Below are 26,162 nucleotides of genomic sequence, written 5' to 3'. Positions count from 1 at the left end.
TAAAAAAGCCCTCTTAGGGCAGTAGGGAGTGCTCCTTGCTCCAAATGATATGTTGATGAACCTCCAAGAGATTATACCAACTTCCATTCTAAACAACCATTCACATCTGTCTCACACCTTACTGACCGTACTCCTGAGTGTGAAGCCTAGCTACTCACTGATACATGTTTTGTGAATTGCATCTATGGTATTGTGATCTTTTCATGATGAAAATCAATAAAACTTGTCAACAACATTTTGATGTGTTTTCCAAGAGGATGCACACCTGGATAGCAGACAGGCTCATCTCTGGCTCGTCCCCGCCTCCCAGCGCACTGAGCTTGTTCAGGAAGGTCCAAAACTCATCCGCGTCCCGGGTCTTGTATACCGGGCCGTATTCTGGAGGGAGGAAGAATTGATGTATCAGTAACTGGAGAGGTCAAACATTTAAGGAGTGTGGATTCCATATCAACCTCTATCTATTACCTCCATAAGCAACAGTTGGAGACTTCAAGCTTTCAACAAATGTGATTTCATGAGGCTAAACCATATTTACAGTCTTGAATATCACTGCGCTCATTCATTAATCCATGAAAGGGGAGAGCTGACTGAGCTCAAGTCATGTGGCTAAGTTCAAGGATAAGGGCCACTCTACATTTTCTGGGTTGTTACCTACAGGTGATTCTCTACCTATGTTTATTACAAAGACATCATGCTGAACAGAGGGAAGTGCACTCACAACAGAGTATCACATAGTGGCCTAGCTAGGATCTATGGTAGATATGTGTCACAGAAAATACGGCATATGATTGTATGGCTATTTAAAGTGTCAAACATGAAATAGAAGCTGTGGAGATCTATCTCCCTCCTGGTCTACTTGTGTTACCTTTCCAACCATTCGAACATAAACTTTAGTAAAGAATCAGGTAAGCAAGGTGGGCCAAAATAGATTATTAATAAGGCATAGCCAAAGGTTTAACTCAGAGAAAATGTGAAAGAAGCATTTTAAGCAGCACCAAAACAATATTAAGTTTAAGAATTTTAACAGTAACATTTCCAGACCAATGTAGTAAAAAAAAATACATAATAGAAAAAACACTACAAAATGGTAAAAAAAAAATGGTTACGCTGATCAAGAGCTATACATTTTTGAAGAAAATATCAAAAAAGTGCCCACAAAAAGTGTTAGCTTACAGTGTACGACTGGTGCCATAACGTGTTGATGAGCACAGGCCAGCTAAAGCCTAGTGGTTCAAATCTATGAACAGTTTTTTTTACCCTCAGGCTGAGGGCCTTAGTTAGAGTTCAGTACACAGGTTACGCATTCACAAACGTGATGTAGTACACTGCTCACCACACCGTCGGTCTTTCCACCTCATTTAAAAATTGAAAGGACCTTCAATACTGTTGGACCCGGCCTCATGGTGTGGTCCTACCCCTCCCGCATGGCGGGCCCCGGCCCTCCATTGACCCACGGTCACCCCTGGGCACGACCCTACACGGACCACCGACGAGAGCCGCCACCCTGGCAACCCACGGCTCTCTCCCCCTTGAACACGGCGGGACCTACACGCCCCAACACTGCCGGTCTGGCGCCCATGCAGACCCCCATTTCAGGCCCGACTCCATCTTGGGCACATCACGTCCCGAGCACGTGGCCTCGGCCGACCCCGGCCAAGGCCCCAGCGAAGCCCCGCCATCGAGGCACCAAGATCCTCCCAGGTGGTAGAGTGGCCACTCAACGAATCCAAGAGGATGGGAGTTTCGATGGGCCTCCAGCCGTCCCCGGACGCCTGGTATCGATCTTCCTCCGGCCCACCTGGGCGCTGGCTCCACCCCCCTGCTGGGTGTCTGGACACCATCATCCCGGCCCCTCTGACCCCCAGGTGCGAGGGTCCGGACAGCAAAGGACTCCAGTCTTAGATCTGGGCTAGCCCTGGAGTAGGACGCCAGTTGTATCCTGGAGTCGAGAGCCCTGCTGACGCTGTCGCGGCTGACCCCGTGAAGAACTCATTACCCTGTACCTGAACCATCTTTGGAGCCTTCTGGCGCTGCCGCGGTCCATTTTAGCCGAACCATCTTTGGAGCCTGCTGGCGCTGCCGCGGTCCATCTTCGCTGAACCATCTTTGGAGCCTGCGGGCGCTGCCACGGTCCATCTTAGTCTGAACCATCTTTGGAGCCTGCTGGCGCTGCCGCGGCCCATCCTCGCTGAACCGGCCTCGAGTCCTGCTGGCGGTGCCGCGGCTCGACCCTTCGGAACCCCCCAGCTTGAGGATTGAGAGCTGTGCGCAGGGTATTCCTTCGCCCAACAAGTACTGAGACTGTCCGCCTACCCCGTTCCCTGTTAGGAGACTTTACGGATCCCTCGATCCGCTTGTACATATTACCGAAGATAAGCAACCCTTTATACTTGATAAAGCTTAAGAACTTATCCTTGTGTGGTGTTCATTTGTAGTGGTGTGATTGCTCTGCTGTACGAATATAGGAGAGGGCCCTCGCACCGGAGGCCTCTCGATAACGCTTGGCCACTTCCAGACGGAGGGGTGGACCTAGGGGTGGTCAGTCAGACATCTTCTGCCTCCCCCGGATCGCCTTTCTAACAAATACCCCGTCGATGGCTCTGTTGACAGAATACTCAGAGGTCCACCGCCACCTTTACCTATTGGTACTAAATGCTCTGAGTGTGACCAACTTCAAATCTGCAACCGTCTAAGTCACTTGCCCACCTATCATTATATGTTTGCATTTACTCTTGTTCCCGAAGCTTGAAGTGTTCCAACCAAGCAAGACACAATCGTTAAGTTCCATGTGGCTCATTCTTTGGATATGCCGCAGGCGTTCTACAGAAGCCTTGGAATTTGGCACGAAAGTCTAAGTTGGCCAATCTTGAGAACCACAGCCACCAAATTTCATGTTGCCTTTGCTAGCTCTTCTCAAGTAATTTTTTGGGACTAAAAACCTTGAAGTAGAACAAGACATGGAGCCATGTCTGGACAAAGCTCCAGGAGGCTGGATACATTCTCTGCTGAATTTTTGCTTTTTGTAGCAAAAAGGATCAGGGTAGTACACACCAGGAAAATCTCAGCTAAAGCTGTCCGTTTCTCAAATAGCCTAGGCCACTCAAAGCAGTTCTTAAGAGGTGGAAAAATCCCAACTTCTCAGAATTCTGGATATCCTCCTCCTGGTCATGCCTAAAAGTTCCCAGACTGCTACCATGATATGAGGACATAGACAGCAGTGGGAGGCAAAGAAAAGCACTTACCCCAACCAGGGCTTAGCCAAACTCCAGTTCAAACCAGTTTGTTAGGTCTTCCACAAAGCTGCCTTTCCTTGAACCTGGAACCAAAGGAAGCTGCCCTGATGAGCACTTCCAAAGGTTGGGCACACGGTAAAGCAGGACCCAGTCATTTCCCAGCAGGCAGCAGCAGGCACTTCCTTCTTTTTGTCCTTTTCCTGTTAAGGTGTGTGCTTAAGTCACTAGGGCCCTTGGTGAAATGACATAAGTCTATCCTGAAAAAGTTCTTACACTGAGTTCATCGCTGTTCTGCAGCATTTCATTTAACATTATTGCAAGTCATTTAGGCCTGGGCGGTGAACTCCACTCTGTTCGTGGAGTTTGCAGAGTGTTCTGCACTCCGCGCTCCCTTGAAGCTCCTGGTGTGCAGAAAACCCTGCTTTGCGTAATGCAGCTGAGTTTTTTTCCCGCTCGCGCTCACGAGCAGTAAGTTTGCGAGTGCAAGTTGCTGCTCGGGTAGAATTTCTACCTGAGCGGCAGGAAGACCAGCGCAAACAGCAGCTCACACTACACTCTGCCACTTGCGGAACATCTTTGAGTTTTTTTGAAACTTCTCGGAGGTCCGCCTAGCAAAACACCACGAACTACGCCCAGGATTAAAGTCAATGGTAAAATGTCACATCCTCTATTGGAGGTCTGACTGCCCCTCCCAATGGGAGTCGATTAAAATTAGGTACCTTTCTCGCCCCATCAGTGGAAAACCTACTGGCACTGGTTTTGGGTTCAGTTCACTTCCTGTGGGTGACAGCAGCCAGTATGAGAAAGCCAGAATTAATGGAAGGCTCAAACCAGAGCCTTGCAGTAGTGCAAGCAGGCAGCTGTCACAGCTCTTGTCTATACCTGGGGGCCTGTTTACGAGCCGGTTTGCGTCACTCTTGCACCACGCACTGCGGTGCAAGAGTGACGCAAAAATTACATGTGTATTACTAAGCCGCTCAAGGCCACTTTGCATGGCCCTGGGTGACTCCATACATCTGGAGTAAGGCAATGCAGAGCAAATCACTGCATTGCCTTACTCAGCCCTAGGAAGGCGTACCATCGACGTTGCTTGGATGTTCCCACGCAATTTCCATGGTTTTTGACCCCTTTTCCATATTTACTAGAGCTTGCAAACCTGGGAATGTGACAAAAAGATACGCCTTCCAGGAGAGGCGTATCTAGGAAAAATATATTTACTTCTCCTTGTTAACCGCATGCGCGCTAGCGGGTTTTCCCGCTGTGCGCTGAATTTTAAAAAACGCGCGGTTTGTGACAAAGCCAGCTCGTCATGCGCGTAGCGCAGGTAACGCCCATGATGAGCTGGCTTTGTCATCCGCGTCGAAGGGTTAATTCCCCATTTCTATGTGTGCTGCATTCTGCAACACACATAGATAGAGGAATATGCCTCTCAGGATTGTTTTTGTGCAGGAAGGTGCGCCTTCCTGCACAAAAACAGTCCTGCATGCAACACAGGCCCCTTGCACCATGGTGGAAGGGTGCCTGCGTTGGCGCTGGGCATCCAAAAGGGCGACAGACCAGGGAAAAGGCAAGAATGAGCCGCATTGGTGTAAATACGATGCATCCCTGCCCTTCCCCTGTCACGCAGTGTAGCGCAGCACGATGACTTGCGGCGTTGCGCTGCAGTGCGTGACAAGTTCGTAAATAGGCCCCTTAGTGCAAACAGGCGGTGTTATCTGTTTTCTTCCTTTCCATCACATTCCTAGATAACAGTGGGTGAAGGTTTCTGGAATTAATTTGCCCCTGTCTTCCCGCCACGAATCGTCCACAGCCAGCAGATCCAAAAAGTCTTCTATTCCCCTGATTGGAGCATTTCATACTTCTGCCATGGATTCGAAAACGCTTATTACAAAGGACCCAGAGAAGTGTCCTGTGATAAAAGCAGTGCACTGAATGGTTATGTAGTATTAGCCCTCGCCCACAGAATGTGGCATGTTTGATCCTCAGGCTGGCTCCTGTGTGGGAGGTGACAACTATTGGAGACTGGGGAATGTGGTGGGTGGCTATTGGAGGTTGGAGAATGTGGTGGGTGGCTACTGGAAGCTGGGGAATGTGGTGGGTGGCTATTCGAGGCTGGGGAATGTGGTGAGTGGCAATTGGAGGCTTGAGAATGTGGTGGGTGGCTACTGGAAGCTGGGGAATGTGGTGGGTGGCTATTAGAGGCTGGAAAATGTGGTGGGTGGCTACTGGAGGCTGGGGAATGTGGTGGGTGGCTATTGGAGGCTGGAGAATGTTGTGGGTGACTGTTGGAGGCTGGGGAATGTGGTGGGTGGCTATTGGAGGTTGGGGAATGTGGTGGGTGGCTATTGGAGGCAGGGGAATGTGGATGGTGGCTATCGGAGGCTGGAGAATGTTGTGGGTGACTGTTGGAGGCTGGGGAATGTGGTGGGTGGCTGTTGGAGGCTGGAGAATGTGGTGGGTGGCTAGTGAAGGCAGGGGATGTGGTAGGTGGCTACTGGAGGCGGGGGAATGTGGTGGGTGGTTATTGGAGGCAGGGGAATGGGGTGGGTGGCTTTTGGAGGCTGGAGAATGTAGTGGGTGGCTAGTGGAGGTGGGGGAATGTGGTGGGTGGCTACTTGAGGCGGAGAATGTGGTGGGTGGCTATTGGAGGCAAAAGAATGTGGTGGGTGGCTATTGGAGGCTGGGGAATGTGGCGGGTGGCTATTGGAGGCTGGGGAATGCGGTGGGGGCTATTGGAGGCTGGAGAATGTGGTGGGTGGCTACTGGAGGCTGGTGAATGTGGTGGGTGGCTATCGGAGGCTGGAGAATGTGGTGGGTGGCTATTAGAGGCTGGGGAATGTGGTGGGTGGCTATTGGAGGTTGGGAAATGTGGTGGGTGACTGTTGGAGGCTGGGGAATGTTGTGGGTGACTGTTGGAGGCAGGGGAATGTGGTGGGTGGCTATTGGAGGTTGGGGAATGTGGTGGGTGGCTATTGGAGGCAGCGGAATGTGGTTGGTGGCTATTGGAGGCTGGAGAATGTGGTGGGTGGCTAGTGAAGGCAGGGGATGTGGTAGGTGGCTACTGGAGGCGGGGGAATGTGGTGGGTGGTTATTGGAGGCAGGGGAATGGGGTGGGTGGCTTTTGGAGGCTGGAGAATGTAGTGGGTGGCTTTTGGAGGCTGGGGAATGTGGTGGGTGGCTATTGGAGGCTGGAGAATGTGGTGGGTGGCTATTAGAGGCTGGGGAATGTGGTGGGTGGCTATTGGAGGTTGGGAAATGTGGTGGGTGACTGTTGGAGGCTGGGGAATGTTGTGGGTGACTGTTGGAAGCTGGGGAATGTGGTGGGTGGCTATTGGAGGCTGGAGAATGTGGTGGGTGGCTATTAGAGGCTGCGGAATGTGGTGGGTGGCTATTGGAGGTTGGGAAATGTGGTGGGTGACTGTTGGAGGCTGGGGAATGTTGTGGGTGACTGTTGGAGGCTGGGGAATGTGGTGGGTGGCTATTGGAGGTTGGGGAATGTGGTGGGTGGCTATTGGAGGCAGGGGAATGTGGTTGGTGGCTATTGGAGGCGGGGGAATGTGGTGGGTGGCTAGTGAAGGCAGGGGATGTGGTAGGTGGCTACTGGAGGTGGGGGAATGTGGTGGGTGGTTATTGGAGGCAGGGGAATGGGGTGGGTGGCTTTTGGAGGCTGGAGAATGTAGTGGGTGGCTTTTGGAGGCTGGGGAATGTGGTGGGTGGCTATTGGAGGCTGGAGAATGTGGTGGGTGGCTATTAGAGGCTGGGGAATGTGGTGGGTGGCTATTGGAGGTTGGGAAATGTGGTGGGTGACTGTTGGAGGCTGGGGAATGTTGTGGGTGACTGTTGGAGGCTGGGGAATGTGGTGGGTGGCTATTGGAGGTTGGGGAATGTGGTGGGTGGCTATTGGAGGCAGGGGAATGTGGTTGGTGGCTATTGGAGGCTGGAGAATGTGGTGGGTGGCTAGTGAAGGCAGGGGATGTGGTAGGTGGCTACTGGAGGCGGGGGAATGTGGTGGGTGGTTATTGGAGGCAGGGGAATGGGGTGGGTGGCTTTTGGAGGCTGGAGAATGTAGTGGGTGGCTTTTGGAGGCTGGGGAATGTGGTGGGTGGCTATTGGAGGTTGGGGAATGTGGTGGGTGGCTATTGGAGGTTGGGGAATGTGGTGTGTTGCTGCTGGTGGGTGTCGTACGGGGTAGTTTATAACCTTTGGTGTTCATCCTGCTCTTCCCCTTGTGCTCAAGGATAGCTATTAGGCCATTTTATTTTAATCACTTATGTGGGGGGGGTGAGTCTACTGGATCTAACATATGACATCCGACTTTCATGCAACTGGTGCAATTTTTGTGCCAATTTACTGCATCCTTACCTGCATGCCAGATGTGCCAACTCTGATTTAGCCACTTATTCGTCAGTTTTAGGGACCAGGGCAGACGCAGGCAGGTGTTTCATGTCCTCTCTGTTCCCAGAATTAAAATATGCCTACAAATGTACACCCTTAAAATCAAATACTTCAGAGTGAGTATGTGAATAGATGACGTTTTTTATGCACAAGTTCACCAGAGTGAATTCACGTTCCCTACTTAGTGGAAACAAATATCTTCTATGTAAGGACCTCGGTTAGTTCTCACCTGGAGTACAGCAGGGCCATTGGAAATTTGAGAAGTCATTTAACATGAGTGATGCAATGCAAGAGGTTGTAAGCAGTGACCGGCAGGGGTGCAACTTGTAGTTAGTTCACTATCCTATAACTAGCCAGTTTCAGGGAGCTTCTGTTGGCCATATTATCAAGGCCGGCTATAATATTATCGCCGTTTTAGCGCCAGGAAACTGCCGCTAAAGCGGCGATAATGGGCTTGATACTACGCCCTTGTGAATTCCAATAGAAGCCCATGTTCTGGTGTGAACCTGGGCTTCTATGGGAATTCACAAGGGCGTATTATCAAGCCCCTTATCGCCGCTGTAGCGGCAGTCTCCTGCAGCTAAAGCGGCAATAATTTTAACGCTGTTCTTGATAATATGCCCCGTGTTTTTTAACGTTAGGATTTATCTACTTTCACATCACTTTCGTACACCTGGGACCACCCTAGGTAATACTGGTCCGGGGACATGAAGGCCGCACTTTCAATAAAAAGAAAAGGTTCTGTAAGAGGCCTTTGTAAGTCGGGGCGTGGCTTGGACGCCGATCGGGATGGCGGCGTGAGCTCGTAGCTCCGCGCAGAATCCCGTTAATTCTCCTGTTTTCGGAACCCTAGGCGGCCCGGAGACGACGCTCCTGCCCTCTGAAGTGTGAGGGGACAGCTGGACACTATTGGTGAGCCGCTGGGGGACTGCAGGCCCCGAGGAGACCGAGTCGAAGAGGCGGCTGAGGTGTTGCCGAGGGTGCGAAGAAAATGGCGGCGTGGAGTTCGGCGGGCCCCGAACTCCAGCTCTGAGCCGAGTTGTCGCCGTCTGGCGAGGGATACTGGCAGGAGACCCTGCGTTCGGCTGATCGAGGCACTGGGGTCGGCGGTGCTGTGCCTTGGGGTCGAGTGACGCTGCCTTGACTCGCCAGGAGCTTGGGGACCCTGGCTGGCTGCCGCCTGGAGACTCATACTTTCCCCCTCAGGCTCCCGAGGGGGGCGGCGGAGCGGAGTGTACCTAGCTGGTTGTTGCTCCTGTGAGTTTCTGTGGAGACATTGCTCTGCCCGGTGCCCGACTACCTGGCACTAGCCTACGGGCGCTGACGACAGCGGGCTCCAGGACCTGTGACGCAGCACCCTGGAATGGCGGCGACTGGAGGGCCGGTGGCCGTGAGATGCACTGAGGAGGGCTCGGCGACATCGACTCGGCTGGGCGAGGGTCCCTCCCCGGAGCTTGACCGAGAACAGCGGCTGAACCAGCGATTGGATGCCATACTTGATGCGATCGCCTCGACTAAGGACGCGTTGCACCAGGACATCGCCCAAGTGGCCACGGGCCTAGGGCTGCTCCGCGCGGATCATGCGAAGCTAGCGGACAGAGTTAAGGACCATGACCAACTGCTGCTGGACCTGAAACCATCGGTGGTGGCCGCGGAGCATAGGATTGCGGACATGTTGGCCCGGCTGGACTCGCTGGAATGGAGGGCGGAGGATGCCGAAGGCCGCAATAGGCGGAACAACGTGCGGGTCGTCGGCCTTCCGGAACGGATTGAGGGGGAGGATGCGGTGGCCTATATGGAGACCTGGTTCCGCACTGTGGTGGCGCCGGAGGGGCTCACTCCTTTTTTCACGCTGGAGCGGGCCCACCGGGTTCCTGCTCGCCCGCCGGGGATTGGCCGCCCCCCCCGACCGATGGTGGTGAGGCTCCTCCACTACAAGGACCGAGATCTCCTCATTCAGCGGGCCAGGATGTCGGGCCCTTATGAGGTGGAGAACAGTAGGGTTACGATCTTCCCGGACTACACCCAAGCGGTCCAGAAAAACCGGGCATCATTCTTGGCGGTGAAGAAAGAACTCAGGGAGGAAGGCGTTCAGTATTCCTTGCTCTACCCGGCTAAGTTGCGGATCATCATGGATGGGGCTACGCACTTTTTCAGACTCCGGACGAGGTTTGGCTTTGGCTGGAGTCGTATAGAGCGGGGACGGACAGATCACATAAAAGCAGACGAGATGAACCCAAGCGGCCCCGGGTGAGGCAATCGCAACGAATCAGATCCCGCAACAGGCGCCAGCGGGAGAAACGGGAGGCTCAAATGGCGGCGGAGAAGAGGGATGCACTCGCAGCGACGGCGGCCATTACAGGGTCGCAACAGAACAGTGAACGGGCTGAAAAGGACTCGGGAGGGGAAGGCAGCAAGACGGGCGAGGAACTCTCGGAGGCGGAAAGCTTGAAGGGGCCGACGGTGACCCCACAGACTTCGGATGGTATCTTTTGCGGCTGAGTTTGGACTGGGCTAGTTCGAGACTTCATGGTAGGGTGGTATCCTGCTGTTGGAGGACGGGATGCCGGGAGGGGAGGCTGAGTGCTTCGGGAGGGATGGAGGCGCGGGGTGCGAGCTCCGCTTGCTGGGGTCGGCGGCGACTCAACCCCCTTGGGCCCTTAAGGCCGACTGTGGTGGAGACCACAGGGTAGGAGTGTGGGACGTTGGTTCAAGGTTTGGATGGGGGCGGCCATTGGGTTCGTGAGCTCTGTCCTGGGGAGTGGGGTTTGGGGAGTTTTTCTGTTTTGGGGGTGTTTGGGGGGGGGGCAACTGCATTGGGGGGGCTGTGAACATTCGTTATTTGCTTTGGACTGTACGAAGTTGGAATGGGGACGTTACCTAATCTGAAATGCCTGACGTGGAATGTCCGGGGGCTGCGAACTATGGTGAAACGTCATAAGGTCCATGCATATCTAGTACGCAGGGGGGTTCAGATTGCCATGCTCCAGGAGACTCATCTTACTAAGAAAGAGTGTACTGCCTTGCAGAAACGATGGAGGGGCCAGGTGTTTGGCACCACTTACTCAGCGTATGCCAGGGGGGTGCTGATCTGGGTGAGGGCGGGGATACCCTTTCAATTACTGAATCAAGCTGTGGATCCGGATGGCAGGTTTGTGGCGGTGGAGGGGAGGTTATATGGACGGGATGTGGTTTTCTGCTGTGTGTATGCGCCGAACGCTGATCAAGCTCGATATTTTGATAGCCTCTCGGGGTCTTTGGCCTCTTTCCTGGCGGCCACAATAGTGCTAGGGGGGGACTTTAACTCGATCACGGATGTGGTTCTGGATAGGTCCCATCCCCCCCTGGTGGACTCCCCGGTGCGCAGGTTAGCCGCGCACAGGAAGGACTGGCAGGATAGGTGGGGGTTGCTGGATGTCTGGAGGGAACGGCACAGGGAAACCAGGGATTATTCCTTTTACTCTGCTCTTCATGACCTGCATGTCAGGATTGATTCGGTGCTCTGCAGTGGATCCCTGGCCCCGCTGATCTCCCATGCGGAGTACTTGGCTAGAACGATCTCAGATCATAACCCCCTATTGGTGCACATTCAGTGGCAGAGAGAGCGCTCAGTAATTCCAACGTGGCGGCTTCGGCCGGAAACGCTTGAAGATCCTGTGTTCTCTGATGCGGTTCGACAAGGCATTGATAGCTATTTCGGAGTGAATGAGGGCTCGGCCACGAGTAGGTCCACTGAATGGGATGCAATGAAAGTGGTGGTGAGAGGAGTGTGTTTGGGTAGGTTTTCAAATGCTCGCACGGCTGTGTTGACTGACCTCATGAAAGCGGAAGAAAGGTTGAGGGATTTGGAGCGCCGCAGGCCAGCTAGGCCGGACTTACAGGCCCAGCTCTTAGAAGCGAAAGAAGTGGTCGCCACTGAGACGGAACGTTTACGTAGTTATGATCACAGGCAATATATCATCAGGGCGCATGCGGAAAGAGACAAGGTGGGTACCCTCTTGGCCAGACTGGCTAATCCGGAACTTAGGGGCTCCCCGATCCTCGGCATTCGTACTGCGCAGGGAGAGATGGTATACACCCAAGCAGCGGTATTGGAATGTTTTAGGGGGTACTATGAGGAACTGTATCAGGGCCAGCTGGGAGTGGGGGCCCAGGACATTGCAGAATACTTGGGGGCAAGGCAGCTTCCGGTCCTAGATGAGGAGGACGCGAAGGAACTGGGTGGCCCGATCACGCTCTCAGAAATACGGGCGGCCATTAAGCATATGGCTCGCAACAAGACGCCCGGGGTGGACGGATTACCGATTGAATTTTATCAGCGGTATGCGGACTGTTTGGCGCCCAGGCTGTTGGTGGTGTACGCTGAAGCCTTCGAGGCTGGGGTATTGCCTGGGTCCATGCGGGAGGCCTTGATAGTGCCGCTCCTAAAGCCTGGCCGGGATGCTGCGGATGTGAGGTCTTACCGCCCGCTATCCATGCTGACGGTGGATTATAAAATTCTGAGCCGCATACTGGCCACCAGACTGGCCCCATATATGAGGGGCCTGGTACATAGGGACCAGGCCGGGTTCATACCCACGAGGAGCACGGCGCTGAATATTCGCCGCTTGGTGGGGATAATGGACGCCATCTTGGACGAGGAGGGAGCCCCGGCGGTCCTATCCGTGGACATCGAGAAAGCCTTTGATAGCTTGGAATGGCCGTTCCTGGACGGAGTTTTGGAGAGGTTTGGCATGGGCGAGGGGTTCCGCAGGTGGACGAGGGTCTTGTATGCTTCGGCGGCGGCGAGGGTGCGTTTGGGCGGCCTGGTGTCTGCGGCGTACCCGGTGGGCAGGGGCACGCGGCAGGGATGCTCTCTGTCCCCCCTGTTGTTTGCTCTGGCGATGGAACCTTTGGCGGTCCATGCGAGGTCGGGTGTCAGGTACGCGGGGATAGCGAGAGGCGGGCAGTGGCATTATATATCGCTGTATGCGGATGACTTGCTCCTATACCTGGCTGATACCTCGCGGGCATTGACAGGTGCGATGGAGCTATTGTCGGAGTTCGGCCGGCTGTCGGGCCTTAAGGTCAATTGGGCGAAGACTTGTGTGTTCCCGCTGCGAGCGGACTCGCCCGTTCCTGGCGGCGACTTGGGCGTGGTGTGGGAGCATCTTGTTTTACCTATCTGGGTGTTCGCATCTACCACGCGACTGCGGACCTCTTGGAGGGCAACATTGGACGCTGTGTTCGGGCACTGAGGGGCAGCTTGTCTTTCTGGTCGACCCTCCCGCTGACGGTTCTGGGTAGGATTGCCCTTTTGAAGATGGTGGCGCTCCCCCGCTTCCTCTATTATTTCCGAACGCTGCCTGTCTGGATTCCCCAAGGGGTCTTCAGAGACCTGAGATCGATGATTATTGGCTTCTTGTGGGGGCACGGCCGCCGTAGAGTGGCCCTGAACACGCTCCTCCGCCCTAAGGTTGAAGGGGGCATGGCTGTGCCTGACTTCGAGCTGTATTATCTAGCGGCGCAGCTGCAGGTTCTTACACAGAACGTAGCTAGGGTGTTCCGGGGTCCAGAGGAGGACCGGGACCGAGGGATACGACGCCACGTGCTGTCCTATATTGTCATGCAGCAGAGGCTTGAGCTGCGGGCCCTCACTATGGAGGAAAGGACGCTCCGGCTGTGTTGGCAGAGGAGCCTTCGGAGAGCGTGGGCTTCGCGGCCTTATGCGCCGGAGATCCCGATCGGCATGCTGACGGCCTTGCCGCACGGAGGAGATTGGTCCCCGTTGCTGGATTGGGAGGAGGCGGGACTACAGGTGGTAGGCGACTTGTACATAGATGGGGCTTTGGCACCGTTCGAGGCGCTCCGGGACCAGTTCGGGCTGCCCGACGGGGGGTTCCTCCTGCACGCGGCGGTGGTGGCTGCCATACAGAAGCACTGGAAGGGGGGGCTCGTAGAACCCACGACGACTATGGCGTGCCAATATGTGGTGATGGCAGCGGGCACGGTCAAAGCTGTGACATGCCTCCATAATAGGATGTTGAATGAGGGACTGGAGCCACTCCTGGGGCTCAAGGCTAAATGGGAGGAGAGTGTGGGCCGGCACATACCGGATACGGCTTGGGGACACATCCTGCGGCGCACGTGGAAGGGCACGAGAAATGCGCGCTTTCAGCAAGTGCATTTCTATGTGCTTCATAGGGCCTATTTAACTCCAGAGAAATTACAGCGGTACTTCCAGGTGCCGGATGCTCGATGCCCACGGTGTTCGTCTCTGGGAGCGGACATGGATCATTTGTTTTGGAAGTGCCCGCAATTGGGGACCTATTGGGCGGAGGTAGGGGGACTCCTGAATGCAGTGACAGATAGGGAGGTGGAATTCGACATGGCGGCGTGCCTGCTGCTCTGGTTCCCGCACACTAAACGCACCAAGGTGACGAGCAAGTTCCTTGATCTGGGTCTGATATTGGCGCAGAGGGAGATATCGTGGCATTGGAAGTCCAGGGGGGGGCCCTCGCTGCGTAGATGGAAGAATGAATTGCTGCGGTGGTCTGCCTGTGAGAGTGTGCTCCGGATGCGGCAGGCTGTTAAGATGGGGAATGAGAAAGTTTTGAAAGCGGCGCGTGCATGGGAGCTAGTGGTGCAGGCCTTGCGTGATTCTTTTGTGGACGACGAGGATGGGGAGAACTAAACCGGTGGACACCACGGGGCGAACACAGAAGTGCTATCTTCCGCACTGTGGTGGTTCCATCTAACTTGACAGGACGAGGCGTACGCCCAGCAGTTGCCAGGGGGGGGGGCCTTGGGGGGGACTGGTTCATGAGGGTTTGGGGTGGGACGGAAGCCACTGGATGGTAGCCGCCTGGGTGCTTTGACTCTACTAGGATGGTTGGTACAGGGTGGAGTATGAAAGGGCTGGAGGGAGTAGCCAGGCGGGAAAGAACGATAGCACCTAGGGCAGGCCCCGATATGAGCGGTGTCACTGTTTACCTCTGGGATGGCTGACGGAGATGTTGTTGTGGGGGGGGGGATAAAAGCAGATACGTACAACGACTTTTCGACCATGGTCCCCGTGGGACGTGCACCGTGCTTTTCCTATTAAATGTAATGACATGCCGCCCGGCCCCCGGGATGCGGGCTGAATGGCTGTGTATGGTTTGGACTTCTTAGTGGACGGGGGGATGTCACGAGTGCACTGGTTGATTGTTTGTATCCTGTGGTTTCTAATTTTGCAATAAAAATATATTTAAAAAAAAAAAAAAAAAGAGGCCTTTGTAAGTCTGGCGTGACAGTGCAACAATCTGCGTGATCTAGTGTTTCCAGTATGCAAAATGTGAGCTTTGGGTGACCCCAATGCAGTTATTGACATGACTTGAAACTATGTCAATCAAACATTGACTCTGCCAATAGAAGTTCACCTCATGCTATTGGTTGTTTGGTGTATTATTCCGCATCCTAGGATACCAATCCAATTCACTCACACAAGACTATGGACCTTATTACGAGTATGGCGGTCCACAGGACTGCCATACTTGTGGTGGCGGTCCAAACACCATCACATTGAGTGTGGCGGTCGGACTGCCAAAAGACAGCTGGCTCCACAGGAATCAAGGATCCCGCTGTGCTGGTGGTCTGGAAATGGGCCCTAAGACCCGGTGCCGCTGCGGCACTGCTGAGCATATGAGTTGCCTGTCCACCGCCCATTTCAAGATGGTGAGCCCGCCATGAAAAGTGTGGCAGAGAGGCAACTAAGGGGGCCTCCCTGATACTCCCGGGCCTGGGGTGCATGCAAGGGACACATGTTGTGCCCCTCTGTAAATGCCCCCCAATTCGGAACGTGTTGTCACGGCGGTGGGCTGCATGTTTGGCTCTACTATGACAGGCCCGCCTGTCCTGGATTCAACTCTGATTTTGGCAGGTGGGCACTCAATGGTCATGGCGGTCCTCCTATGGCCGGAGTGATGGCGGTGCCACAGAAGGACCGCCAAAGTCATAATAAGGCCCTATATTACATCTGAAAAGTACACTGTATCACCAGACTTTTTGCCACATTCAACACTTCAAACCTGCATTATATACCGTAAGTAATTCTTTTTTCACTGCAGTATACTTTTTTTTATCAGTGTCTGGCGGTAGACAGTCTTAGTTTTCTTTTTTTAGATGCTCACAGGTTCCACAGCTTACAGGTCTGGCATACTGCAGATGCACTCAAGGCAATGGACAGTATATTCTGTCAGGCGTGATATCGTTTGCAAATGTTCTGCGTCACCATCTCACATACATGGCATCCTAGCGCCATGCTGTGTCTTCTGTTGGTATTACAGGCCTGCAAGCCAGACACAACGACATATCTATCTATGCTTGTTAAATTCTTTAGGGCAGATTTACAAGCCCCTTGCGCCACTTTTGCGTCATTTTTAACATGGGAAAAGTGACGTAAGGGTGGCCCAAGGGGGTTGTAAATCAGCCCCTTTGAGTTTTGTAGGCAAGCTGGCCTATCACTTTTTTTCAAATTTTGTTTTTTTTTACAAATAAACTGTTATTGTAGACGATATATGTAAGTTTTATCTTGTTGCTAGAGCAGCCATTCCTCAACACACCAACCCAGGGGCATATTTAAAAGCCCCTATCGCCATCATAACGTCACTTTCAGTGACGTTGTGATGGCGATAGGGACCTCGCCATATTTACAAGGCAGCGTTAAGCCACTTAATGTGGCTTAATGCTGCTTTGTAAATAAGGCGCCATTTCATGCTGTATTTAGCGTGAAAGGGGAGGGCAACAGGTATTGTGGTGGGCGTTCCACCTCAACACCCACTGATATTGACGCTGCCCCCTATTTATAAGGGCAGCATAAATAGAAGGCAGCTCTAAAATTAGGATCAGGGAAAATCTGGCTTAAACAGGCAAAACAAGGAGAAATGCTTTATTTCTCCTTGTTATTGCTGTTTCCATGTGTGCTGCCTTGTGCTTATAAGTTACAAAATGGCATGTAAAGATTGTTTATGTACAGGAAGGGGAACCTTCCTGCACATAAACAATCTTCCCACCAACGCAGACAACCTTGCACTATGGTGCAAGGGTGCTTGTGTTGTTGCTAGGCAGCTGAACTCAGCGCCAGCGCAGGAGGAAACGCAGGGGTGTGCCGCATTCTTGTGAATAAGTAAATCCCTGTGTTTTCCGAATGGAGAAGGGTGGCGTTAGCAATGTTTGCTTAATGCCACACTGTAAATATGCCCTCCGGTATCTTAATCCTCACCCATTGTTCCACATACACTTTCAGAAGCTCACTCCTACCATTCCTACAATCCTGCCGAATTCTTAAATCAATGTCGGATTTTTTCTTCAAACCTTTTCACTTTCTATCTCAAATCCATATCACTGGCAAATTTCCCTTTCTTTTCCTGGTGATGACTTAGCCACCATTGAACCAGCGTGGCAACTGGTACCCTTCCTCTCACTAATGAAAATGGTGAATTGGCAGTAACTGCATTGAGCTTCGCTCCCCAGGATAACGTAGTCGCCTGCAATCTCTTCCTCTAACGCACTCCAGATTTCATTGGCAACTATATGGATTCCTTTACCACTCAGTTAAACCGTTCCACTTGACCATTTGCCTCTGTGTGATACAAGGCTACACAAGGATTCTGAATACCGCTACATTTACAATTGGTTGCATCTTCTTTGATGTAAACTGGATCCCATTATCAGACTCTAACACTTCATGTATGCCATTACGACAAAATACTGCTTCGAAAAAATTGGCCACTACTTCTGATATCACATTACTAACCATTCGAATCTCTGGCCACTTTGAATGATAATCAACCAAAATGAGGGAAGATGCTTCCTTCTGGGGTAAAAGAGAATTTTGGTGCATCATATTTTTATAGCAACTTTGCTCCATGACCCATCTGGAAATTGCACTAGAATAGTTGGCACACAACATACCTCAGCTGATTTATCACTGCGACTACAAATCTGACAGTATCAGCAATTTATAAATTTTAGAATTCATACTCACCCACCTACAACGTTTTTTCCTAGTTCCGGACATACAATATTTTTTCCTCGTTCCGTCCGGACATACCACAATGACCCACATGTGCTAACTAAGGGCCTTATTTATCTCTTTCCATGCTGATGACGGAACCGCTCCGTCATCAGCCGCGGTGGCGCTGTGCTGATGACGGAGCGGTTCCGTCATGGCCCGCCCGACGCGCCTGCGCGGCGCGTTCTATTGAGCAGGCGGGGCCATGGCGGAACCGCTCCGTCATCAGCACAGCTCACCCGAGGCTGGTGACGGAGCAGTTCAGTCACCAGAATGGGCGTGCCGCGCGGCCCACCCGCCCCCTTAGCGCTGCGGCAGAATAGCCGCCGCAGCGAAGAGGGTAGAAATTGGCTGAGAGGGCACTCTGTCACAAAGTTTGGCCAATTGTGGAGACTACTCTGTCTCCTCCGTGGCCAAACATTTCCGACAGTCCTGGGGAGTAAGAGCTGTCAGAGAAATGGCTACATGTCCACCCACCCTATTTAGATGGGTGGACTTGTAGTAATTTGTTACTGTTCCTTACTGCCAGGTAAAATGTAGTGGTAAGGAAGAGTAAAAACATTCTAATGCTCCCCTCACCATAAGGGAAGCCTTCCATGGTGAGGGAAGAATTACTTTTTGTCTTTTCAAAAAGAAAATCCCTTTTCAGTATTGTCTTTTTCAAAGGAAAAAAAGAATATTGTTTGCTACAGGGCTGCTTCCTTCCAACACAGCCCTGCAGCAAACAGTAAAATGCATTGACAGGACCCACCATGACGGTGACACCTCTCCATCTGCATGGCAGAATGGCTGGCCGCCCGCTTAATTATAACTCAGTCCCTTAATTATCTCATCGCTGACACCCACTAGTGATACCACCATGTTGTCCCTTGTTTCATCCACCACGCCATTGTGACAAGTTAAAGCATCTCTGTAAACCTAGTTCAGGTAAGTATGACATTGTACCAATGCCCAGTGCAACAGGAACACAAACAGGTAATTATGCCCCCTAGTCTGCTTGCTTCTAACTGCCTTCAAATCTCCACTTACCACCAACATTCCACATTCCGCAAGCACTCCACCTACATTCTACATTCCTTACTGCCATTCACATTCCATTTCCGGTATAAAACGTTTACAACGCAATTTTTACAACGCACTACCATTACAACGAAACTTTTACAACGCAAAATCCATTACAACGCATGCATTTACAACGCAGTCATTACAACGCATGACACTACAACGCACACCACTACAACGCATACCATTACAACGCAGTCATTACAACGCATACCATTACAACGCATAACTTACCATCCAACACTTACCCTACTGTTGCACCCCCTGGAGTTAGAATAGTAATTTTTACCCCTACACTATCCAACACTTACCCTACTGTTGCACCCCCTGGAGTTAGAATAGTAATTTTAACCCCTACACTATCCAACACTTACCTTATATGCAATGTAGTGTAATGCGTTGTAATGGTATGCGTTGTAAAAGTACTATGCGTTGTAGTGGAATGCGTTGTAAAGGTAGTTTTAAAGTATTCGTTGTAATGGTATGCGTTGTAATGGTGTGCGTTGTAATGGATGTTGCGGTGTAAAAAATGTGTTGTAAAGGTAGGCGTTGTAAAAGTATGCGTTGTAACGTCATACATCCTCCATTTCTCAACAATCCCATGAATTCTAAATGCCTGGCTGCAAATACATGCAAAAACAAATATTCTTTAAACATGACATGGCTGTCCCAAGGCACCCTTCTACCTGGGTCATGGAAGGGTACCAGTACGTAGTAGTCGGGCTCCTCTGGTGTGTAGCGTCGCTTCTCGATGATAGCCCGGGTCTGCAGCTTGGCTGCCGTGATCTCCTCGCCCATGCTGCCTGTGGTGTCGATGACGAAGCTCAGACCCATGGACGAGCCAATGTTCAGAAGTCTGTTGGAAGTAGACACGAGGTGAGAACTAGTGTAGCCCAAAATAAACTAAAAATAACAAGTTCACAAGGCAAGCGTAAAAGGAAACATCTGGAGCACGTGGGAGGTTCTCCAGAAGCTCAACAATCAACAACATCCTTTGAAGCCTACGTTGCACTATAGATATTTAGGGGCTTATTCATAAGCCTCTTGTGGCACTTTTGCGCTGCCGTTGCGTCACTTTTCGTGACGCAGTAGCGGCATGAACAATGTGCCACCTTGCGCCATCTTTACAAGGTGACGCATCTAGGCAGATGCGTCACCTTGTAAAGCCCTGCGCCATATTATACCTACGTCAGGTATAATGTATGTGGGGCGTTCCGAAACAACAAAGTCTCGTAGGAGTGGAGCAGTGAAATCTATCATATATTACTGTGCCACTTCTAGGACGCCTCTGCATCAAAACCTTACGCCTGCCTCATAGCAGGTGTAATGGTAATACAGTGCTATGTGTATGGGCCGGCCTCATGCATTGCTAGAGTTGCATCATGCTTGCGACACAACTCCAGCAATGCGTAACTTTTGCGCCAACAGATACGTCAGGATTCCTGAGGCATCTGTCACTCCTTGCGACAAGAAGCGCTATATAGTAAATATGGGTCATCCATAATGTCACAAGGAGGGCACAGTGAAAACTGGTGCATCGCTGTTTTCACGCCGTTGCAACAGTTTTCATAAATAAGACCCTTAATCTATAATGTAGCACAAGGATCAAGGGCATGACACCAACAAATGTAGGAGTACGTTTATAAAGCGTTTTCCTTTAAGAAAGTCCAAAAGGTTTGCTCAGTCTGGCAACAAAAATATTGCTGTGTATGACTTCCACTGGAAGCTTTGGGAATGATTATCCCGAATCTAAACCTGTTTATTCACTGCTATAAGGTAGGAACGGTGGAAATAAAAGATGTTTCTCACTGTTGCTGTATCATAAATTAATTTTTTGATTGAGCTCTCTGGGAGCCTGTCAGTGCAGGGCTGGCTCTGTCAGAGCTATTGGAAGGGAAAGGGTGAGAGGGCACAGAGGGTAGTAGGGGTGGTGGACAGGAGACTCTCAGGCAGACTTACAAGCCCCTTGTGCCTCTTTTACGCCGCCGTTGCATCACTTTTGTGAGGCAGCGGCGGCGCAAAACCAGCACAATGCTGCGGGGTATTTACAACGTGACGCATCTGGGGGATGCGTCATGTTGTAAAGCCCTGCGCCAGAAGTAGGCGTTCCTGCGCAGGAGGGGCGTTCCGGCACAGGAACGCCTCCTAAAAGTGTCTGAATGAATTCTACAAGATGTCAATCAGTCACTTTTGAGCCCATGCTGCGTCAAAACCCTGCGCCTGCTTGAAGCAGGTGTAAGGATTGACGCAGCATGTTGGGAATAGGGCACCCCAGAGCCTTGCTGGAGCTGTGTCGTGCTTGCGACACAACTCCAGCAATGCGCCGCCTTTACGGCACAGATGCGTCACGCATCTGTCTGTTTTTGCCCCGTGGTGCGCCGCATTGTAAATGTGGCACATCCAAGATGGCGCACAATAACTGGCGTATCCCTGCTGATAAGCAGGGATGCGCCAGTTATTGTAAATCTGCCGAGGTTTGTATTTTATACCTTTGGGGCAGGGAGGAGAGGCCATATTTTGTATGGCTCTCTGATGTATCCTCTGACCTTGCGTAGCAGGTACAAATAGGGGCAGATGATTTGCATAACATAACATTTTAGCTGGGAAATGAATAGCTGTTGTTGCAATGTGATAGAGGGTTTTGAGGCTGCCCTGATGAGGCTCTCTGAGATCCTGTGAAAGCAGCGCTGGAAAGAAGGGAGCACAGCTTTGGAAGGAGAGGGAAGGAAGGGAATGTCCACATGGAGTAGGGTGGGTCGCAGGAGGCCATGTTTTTTTTTTACTTGGAACAGGGCGGGTGGCCATGGTATTTGTGGCTCCTCTATTGCTTCTTTGCTCCTACATACCAGTTGATAGAAGGGGCAGATAATGTTTACCCATCTATAAAATTATAAATGAGTAAAAAGTGAATCACTGGGATGTTTTTCACCTTCAGGGTTCTGAGTGACATCATAGACTGGAGCTTCCCTTTTGTTGTCTGTTTGTAGTCACTCAGAACCACTTGGTGAAAAGCATCCCTATCATTTACTATAATTCTTCATTTTTCTTTCACAGTGGATCCTAAAGAATATTTGCCAAAACGTGTTTCAGAACACTCAATGTCACCTCATCAGGGAGTAGATAAACGTACAGTAGAGCAGGAACAGTGAGTGTGTGTAGATTCAGGGGCTTATGTACGAGCCACTTGCGCCACCGGTATGTCACTTTTTCTCATATTAAAAGTGATGCACCAGCGGTGCAAAGAGCTTGTAAATAAGCCCCTCAGTACTTTGTCTGTGCTCTGATAAAGAAGTAAATCAGTACTATTGCTGTGGATGCACTGCCCTACAAACTGGACCAGTTCCACTGCTCCATCATTTACCTCTACCTTGGTAAAGTCAAGGAAGCTACTCTGCTCAAGGAGCTCCATCATTCCATCCATCACTAGTTTGTGTGCAAAGCATTTCCAGACCAAAAGAAAAGGGGAAGTGGACAGTAACAAATTACATATATTTTCAAGCAAGGTCTTGATTTGCTTGTCCCTTGTTGGTTTCAGGTACCAGTAGAGTATGCTTGTCTTATTCTAGAAGCACAGCATTCTTTGCAACAAGTAGACCCCACTAGGGTTTATGTGCTTGCTCAGGATGGACAGCTCTCCAAGAAGCAAGCTGGAAACTGACAAATCTAGAAGAAAGTTGCAACTGTCTACAGGTCTCTCAACCACCAAAAGAGTGAAGGTTGCACTGTGACTGCGCATGACATGGTGAAAGAACCTGGAGGACACGCGCAGCAGAACGCTGGGGGCGAGAGCCAAAGAGCAGGAAATGACCTCATGAAGTGCTTGTCCTTCACTTCTGCCCGGAGCTCCCGCAGAAACCTGATGGACGCCTCCTGGGCCAGCTTAGCAGCATCATGGTGGAGGTAGTGGTGGGGAGAGAAAACTGGAGACGTGCTGTCCTTGTTAATGCCTCCGCGAGGGTTGCTGTGGGTGCTCTCGTCAAAGTACCCACCATGGCTGCATTTTCCTATTGGGAGTAGAAACAGAATACAATCAATCAATAAGAGAAGTATACAGCTAATCTGTAGAGGTACTCATCCCTTGTAGGGTGCAGAATGTACGTGTCCACATGACACAGTCTCCACAGTACCATGATTCGTCACAGCGCCACTCTCCCAGAGCTCACCTGCTCATCTTACACCACCACACAAGCCATAATGTCCAGCAACCCTTCTTCATGCTTGACCCAGGTCCACTCATTTAAACATCTTCAAACGTTCACCTCCACTTTTCTTTAAAGCAGTGCTATAAATACAACTCCTCACCATTCCATGCCTGCCACTATTCTTCCTTCCCCCTACCCAGACCTTCAGTCTCCTAACCTAGATGTATCTAAAAGTTGTAATTGTCCCCTCTACTTCACACCTTGCCTTCTTCCCACTTCAGGTCCATCTCTCCCTCCTCAAACTGTGCAATTTCTCTCTGTGCTGTACAAATCATCCCCTCATCTTTCAGTACTTCTGCCATTCGTTACTACGCCGCTGTCACTGCATACGTACAGTTTATCTGTAATATCCTGCTGCAAAACTTTAATCACTTGAACTCTTCTTCCACGACACGCGAGTCTCTCCTACCAACCCTGAGATTCCTTTACTCTTTGATGCACTACTAAATACTTCGGGGCATATTATCAACGGCCAGCGATAATTATCGATGGCCGTACATAGCGATAGAAATATTATCGCCATGATAACGCTATATTTACAACGTATAGCGCTATGGCGATAATATTTCAGCGATAGCGGTGTTTTCAATGGAACATCATTGGTTTTCCAGCGATGTTCCATTGAAAACAGCGATAACATTGCTGATACGACCCTGTGGTCGTATCAGCATGATCCATCTCCCATTAAAAGTAAGCCTTAGTCAGGAATTTAACAGACATTAAATTCCTGAGTTAAGGCTGAGGTAGTGCGATATTTTTTATCGCTTCACCTCCTTGTTAATATCGCGAAGCTGCCTTCAGGATATTAACATGTGTTGTTTTCACAGCCACGCCTTCTTTGCATCTCATTAGCGATGCGGGGCGAGGCTGTGAAAAAACGGGCTCTACATCAAGGAAACACGCACTAGTGTGTCCTTGATGATATTGCGATATAATTATCGCCGCTTTACGCCCAAAAACGGACGCTAAAGCGGCGATGATTACATCGCCAGCCCTTGCTAATATGCCCCTTCATCTTTCGTTGCTTTGCTCTTTCTTCTCCACTCTGCCATGTCAGCTCGTCTCCTCCATCCTGGCGTTCCTTAAAGTCTGCGCTGCACTAACTACTCACCACTAATCCTTCTCCCCACTCCAATCTATCGAGCGCCTGGCCCTCGCCTATCCTGGACTATCGAGTGGTAGCTGACTGAGCTGTGAGGCTTGGCTCATCCAACTTCGTCTTTCCTTACATTCCAGTGTTCAGTGCCTTCTCTGTGCCTAAGACCCTTCTGCAGATTTTCCATTACACTCAGCGCTTTGCACTTCCCATGTCTCATCCCTTCCATCTGTCAAAACTCCCACATACCCAGCAATATTTCATCTCCATGATGGCATACAGATATTCTATTTTTTTATTCTCTGGGCAGGATAGCCTCTGGATAGCTTCTTCACCCTGGCCAAGCTCTCATCCACACCCACTTTGAGTTTTCTATTTCATTATGCATACCTCTTTTCTTATATGTGAACAGTTGCCTCTCCCACACTGGACTCTCTTCAGTTGCTTACCTGGCCCTGTTTTTTTTCTACTTCAGTGCCATAATTCCTGGCTTGCTTCTAACCTACAATGCTTTCCTTTCTGCCTTTACGTGTTTCATTCCTCAGCCCCACCTGTCCTGCAGATTTGTGCTGCTATTTACAGGTCCCCTGCGACTTTCCTCGCCATCTTGGCCTCATCAAGACCATCACTGTTGTTTCCCTTCCCTATGCTATATCTCTGCACCTTTGTCTTTTGATAGCTGCCATCCACTGCCTCAATATACACTAGTGGGTACCTTTCATCACTCTGTCCTTAGTGCCCTCACATCTCACTACCAACATTGCCACCTCTTATCCTCATACTTAATGTGCTAATTCCAGGTCAGCACCTGCCAGCTACGGATGTATGACGGTACAACGCGTGCTTTTACAACGCGTACCGTTACCACGCAGGTTTTACAACTCAAGTCGTTACAACGACGTGTGTTGGGGGGCGCTGGATAGTGAATAGTTTAATTTACTATTCCAACTCCAGTCCCTGTGGATAGTAGGGAAGGAGTTGGATAGTAAATTAAACTATTCCCTATTCTACAGCGCCCTCCAGCACAAGTCGTTGTAACGACTTGCGTTGTAAAACCTGCGTGGTAATGGTACCGCGTTGTAAAACTTTCATGGTAAAGGATGTTTCCCACCAGCTACCACTCAGTTTCTGCAGTCTTACGCCTATTTCCAAAATGAATGCTCTTTTCGCACTACCTTGCACATTTGTCTTCACTTTAACCTGTAATATCATTAAACTCCTCAGAAATGCTTTTACTTCCTTCTCTAATACCCAGAACGGTAGTTTTCAGCACTTGCCCCTCTCCTCCTCCCTTCATCATAGCAGAGCCCTCGCGTTTGCTGTCCTAATGTAACTACTCGTCTGTCCTGTGGCAATAATACCCAGCTCGTCATCAGTCATTGTGTTTAAGTTCTTATCTGCTATAGGCCCACCACAGCCTTTATTGCAGCTTATACCAGCTGCGGATGAGTCCAAACCCATCTCCTGGTATTTCATCACCTCAATCCGCAGAGTCCTTCCCATCTACACATCCATTCACAGCAATTCATGCTTGAATATTCCCATGTCTTTTCCTAAGTTTGCCGCTCCATACCCATGTTCAAGTCTACCCTGGAGCTCCTGAAGATCCACCAGCTAAAGCCTAATTCTTACTTCCTCACACCTAACTCTCCACCCCACTCCACTTTGTCAAGAGCCTATTAGGGTTTCTTGGAATAATAATCTCATGTTAGCTTCCCTCTCTTTCATCTCTTACCACCCATCTCCTATTTTGTAGCATTGAGTTGTATACTCCTGCCTGTCCTGGGGTTTCTGTGGCCCATATAGTCATAGTCAGCTTCCGCTTTAGCATCCCCCACACCGGGTAGCTTGCCATACCTACCCTGGGGTTTCTCTGGCTCGATGCCGTAATATCCTGTGGTCAGAAGCTTCTTCTTGTTGATGGTTTCCAAGACGTTTTCTCTGCACGTCCACTCGGCACAATCCGTGCAGGTCGGCACAGAAACTGAAACCACAAGAACAGACGCGCATGACATAGGAGCATGGCAGTGTTTCATGGGCAAATGAAAGGCATCTATGAATGAACAACAGGTTTAATCCCTGCCAGTACTTTGGGGTGAGTTCAGAACCAGTGAAGGTTCTTGATGTCAACAGATGCAATG

At 50.9% G+C, this 26,162-nt stretch overlaps 1 protein-coding gene across 1 annotated transcript in view; it reads right to left on the bottom strand.

Annotated features, from left to right (window-relative positions):
- VWA7 (von Willebrand factor A domain containing 7) overlaps positions 1-26,162 on the bottom strand; it is a 140,439-nt gene that overhangs the window by 34,243 nt on the left and 80,034 nt on the right. The window contains exons 5-8 of the mRNA XM_078646027.1: positions 25,883-26,005; positions 22,532-22,727; positions 19,410-19,579; positions 266-378 (exon numbers count right to left, since the gene is read on the bottom strand). Coding sequence (XP_078502153.1) covers positions 266-378; positions 19,410-19,579; positions 22,532-22,727; positions 25,883-26,005 — 602 coding nt within the window. The remainder of the gene's footprint in view (positions 1-265; positions 379-19,409; positions 19,580-22,531; positions 22,728-25,882; positions 26,006-26,162) is intronic.

Source organism: Lissotriton helveticus, chromosome 5_1, assembly GCF_964261635.1.
Source record: "Lissotriton helveticus chromosome 5_1, aLisHel1.1, whole genome shotgun sequence".
Lineage (NCBI taxonomy): Eukaryota > Metazoa > Chordata > Amphibia > Caudata > Salamandridae > Lissotriton > Lissotriton helveticus.
This window is presented reverse-complemented; position numbering and strand designations above follow the sequence as displayed.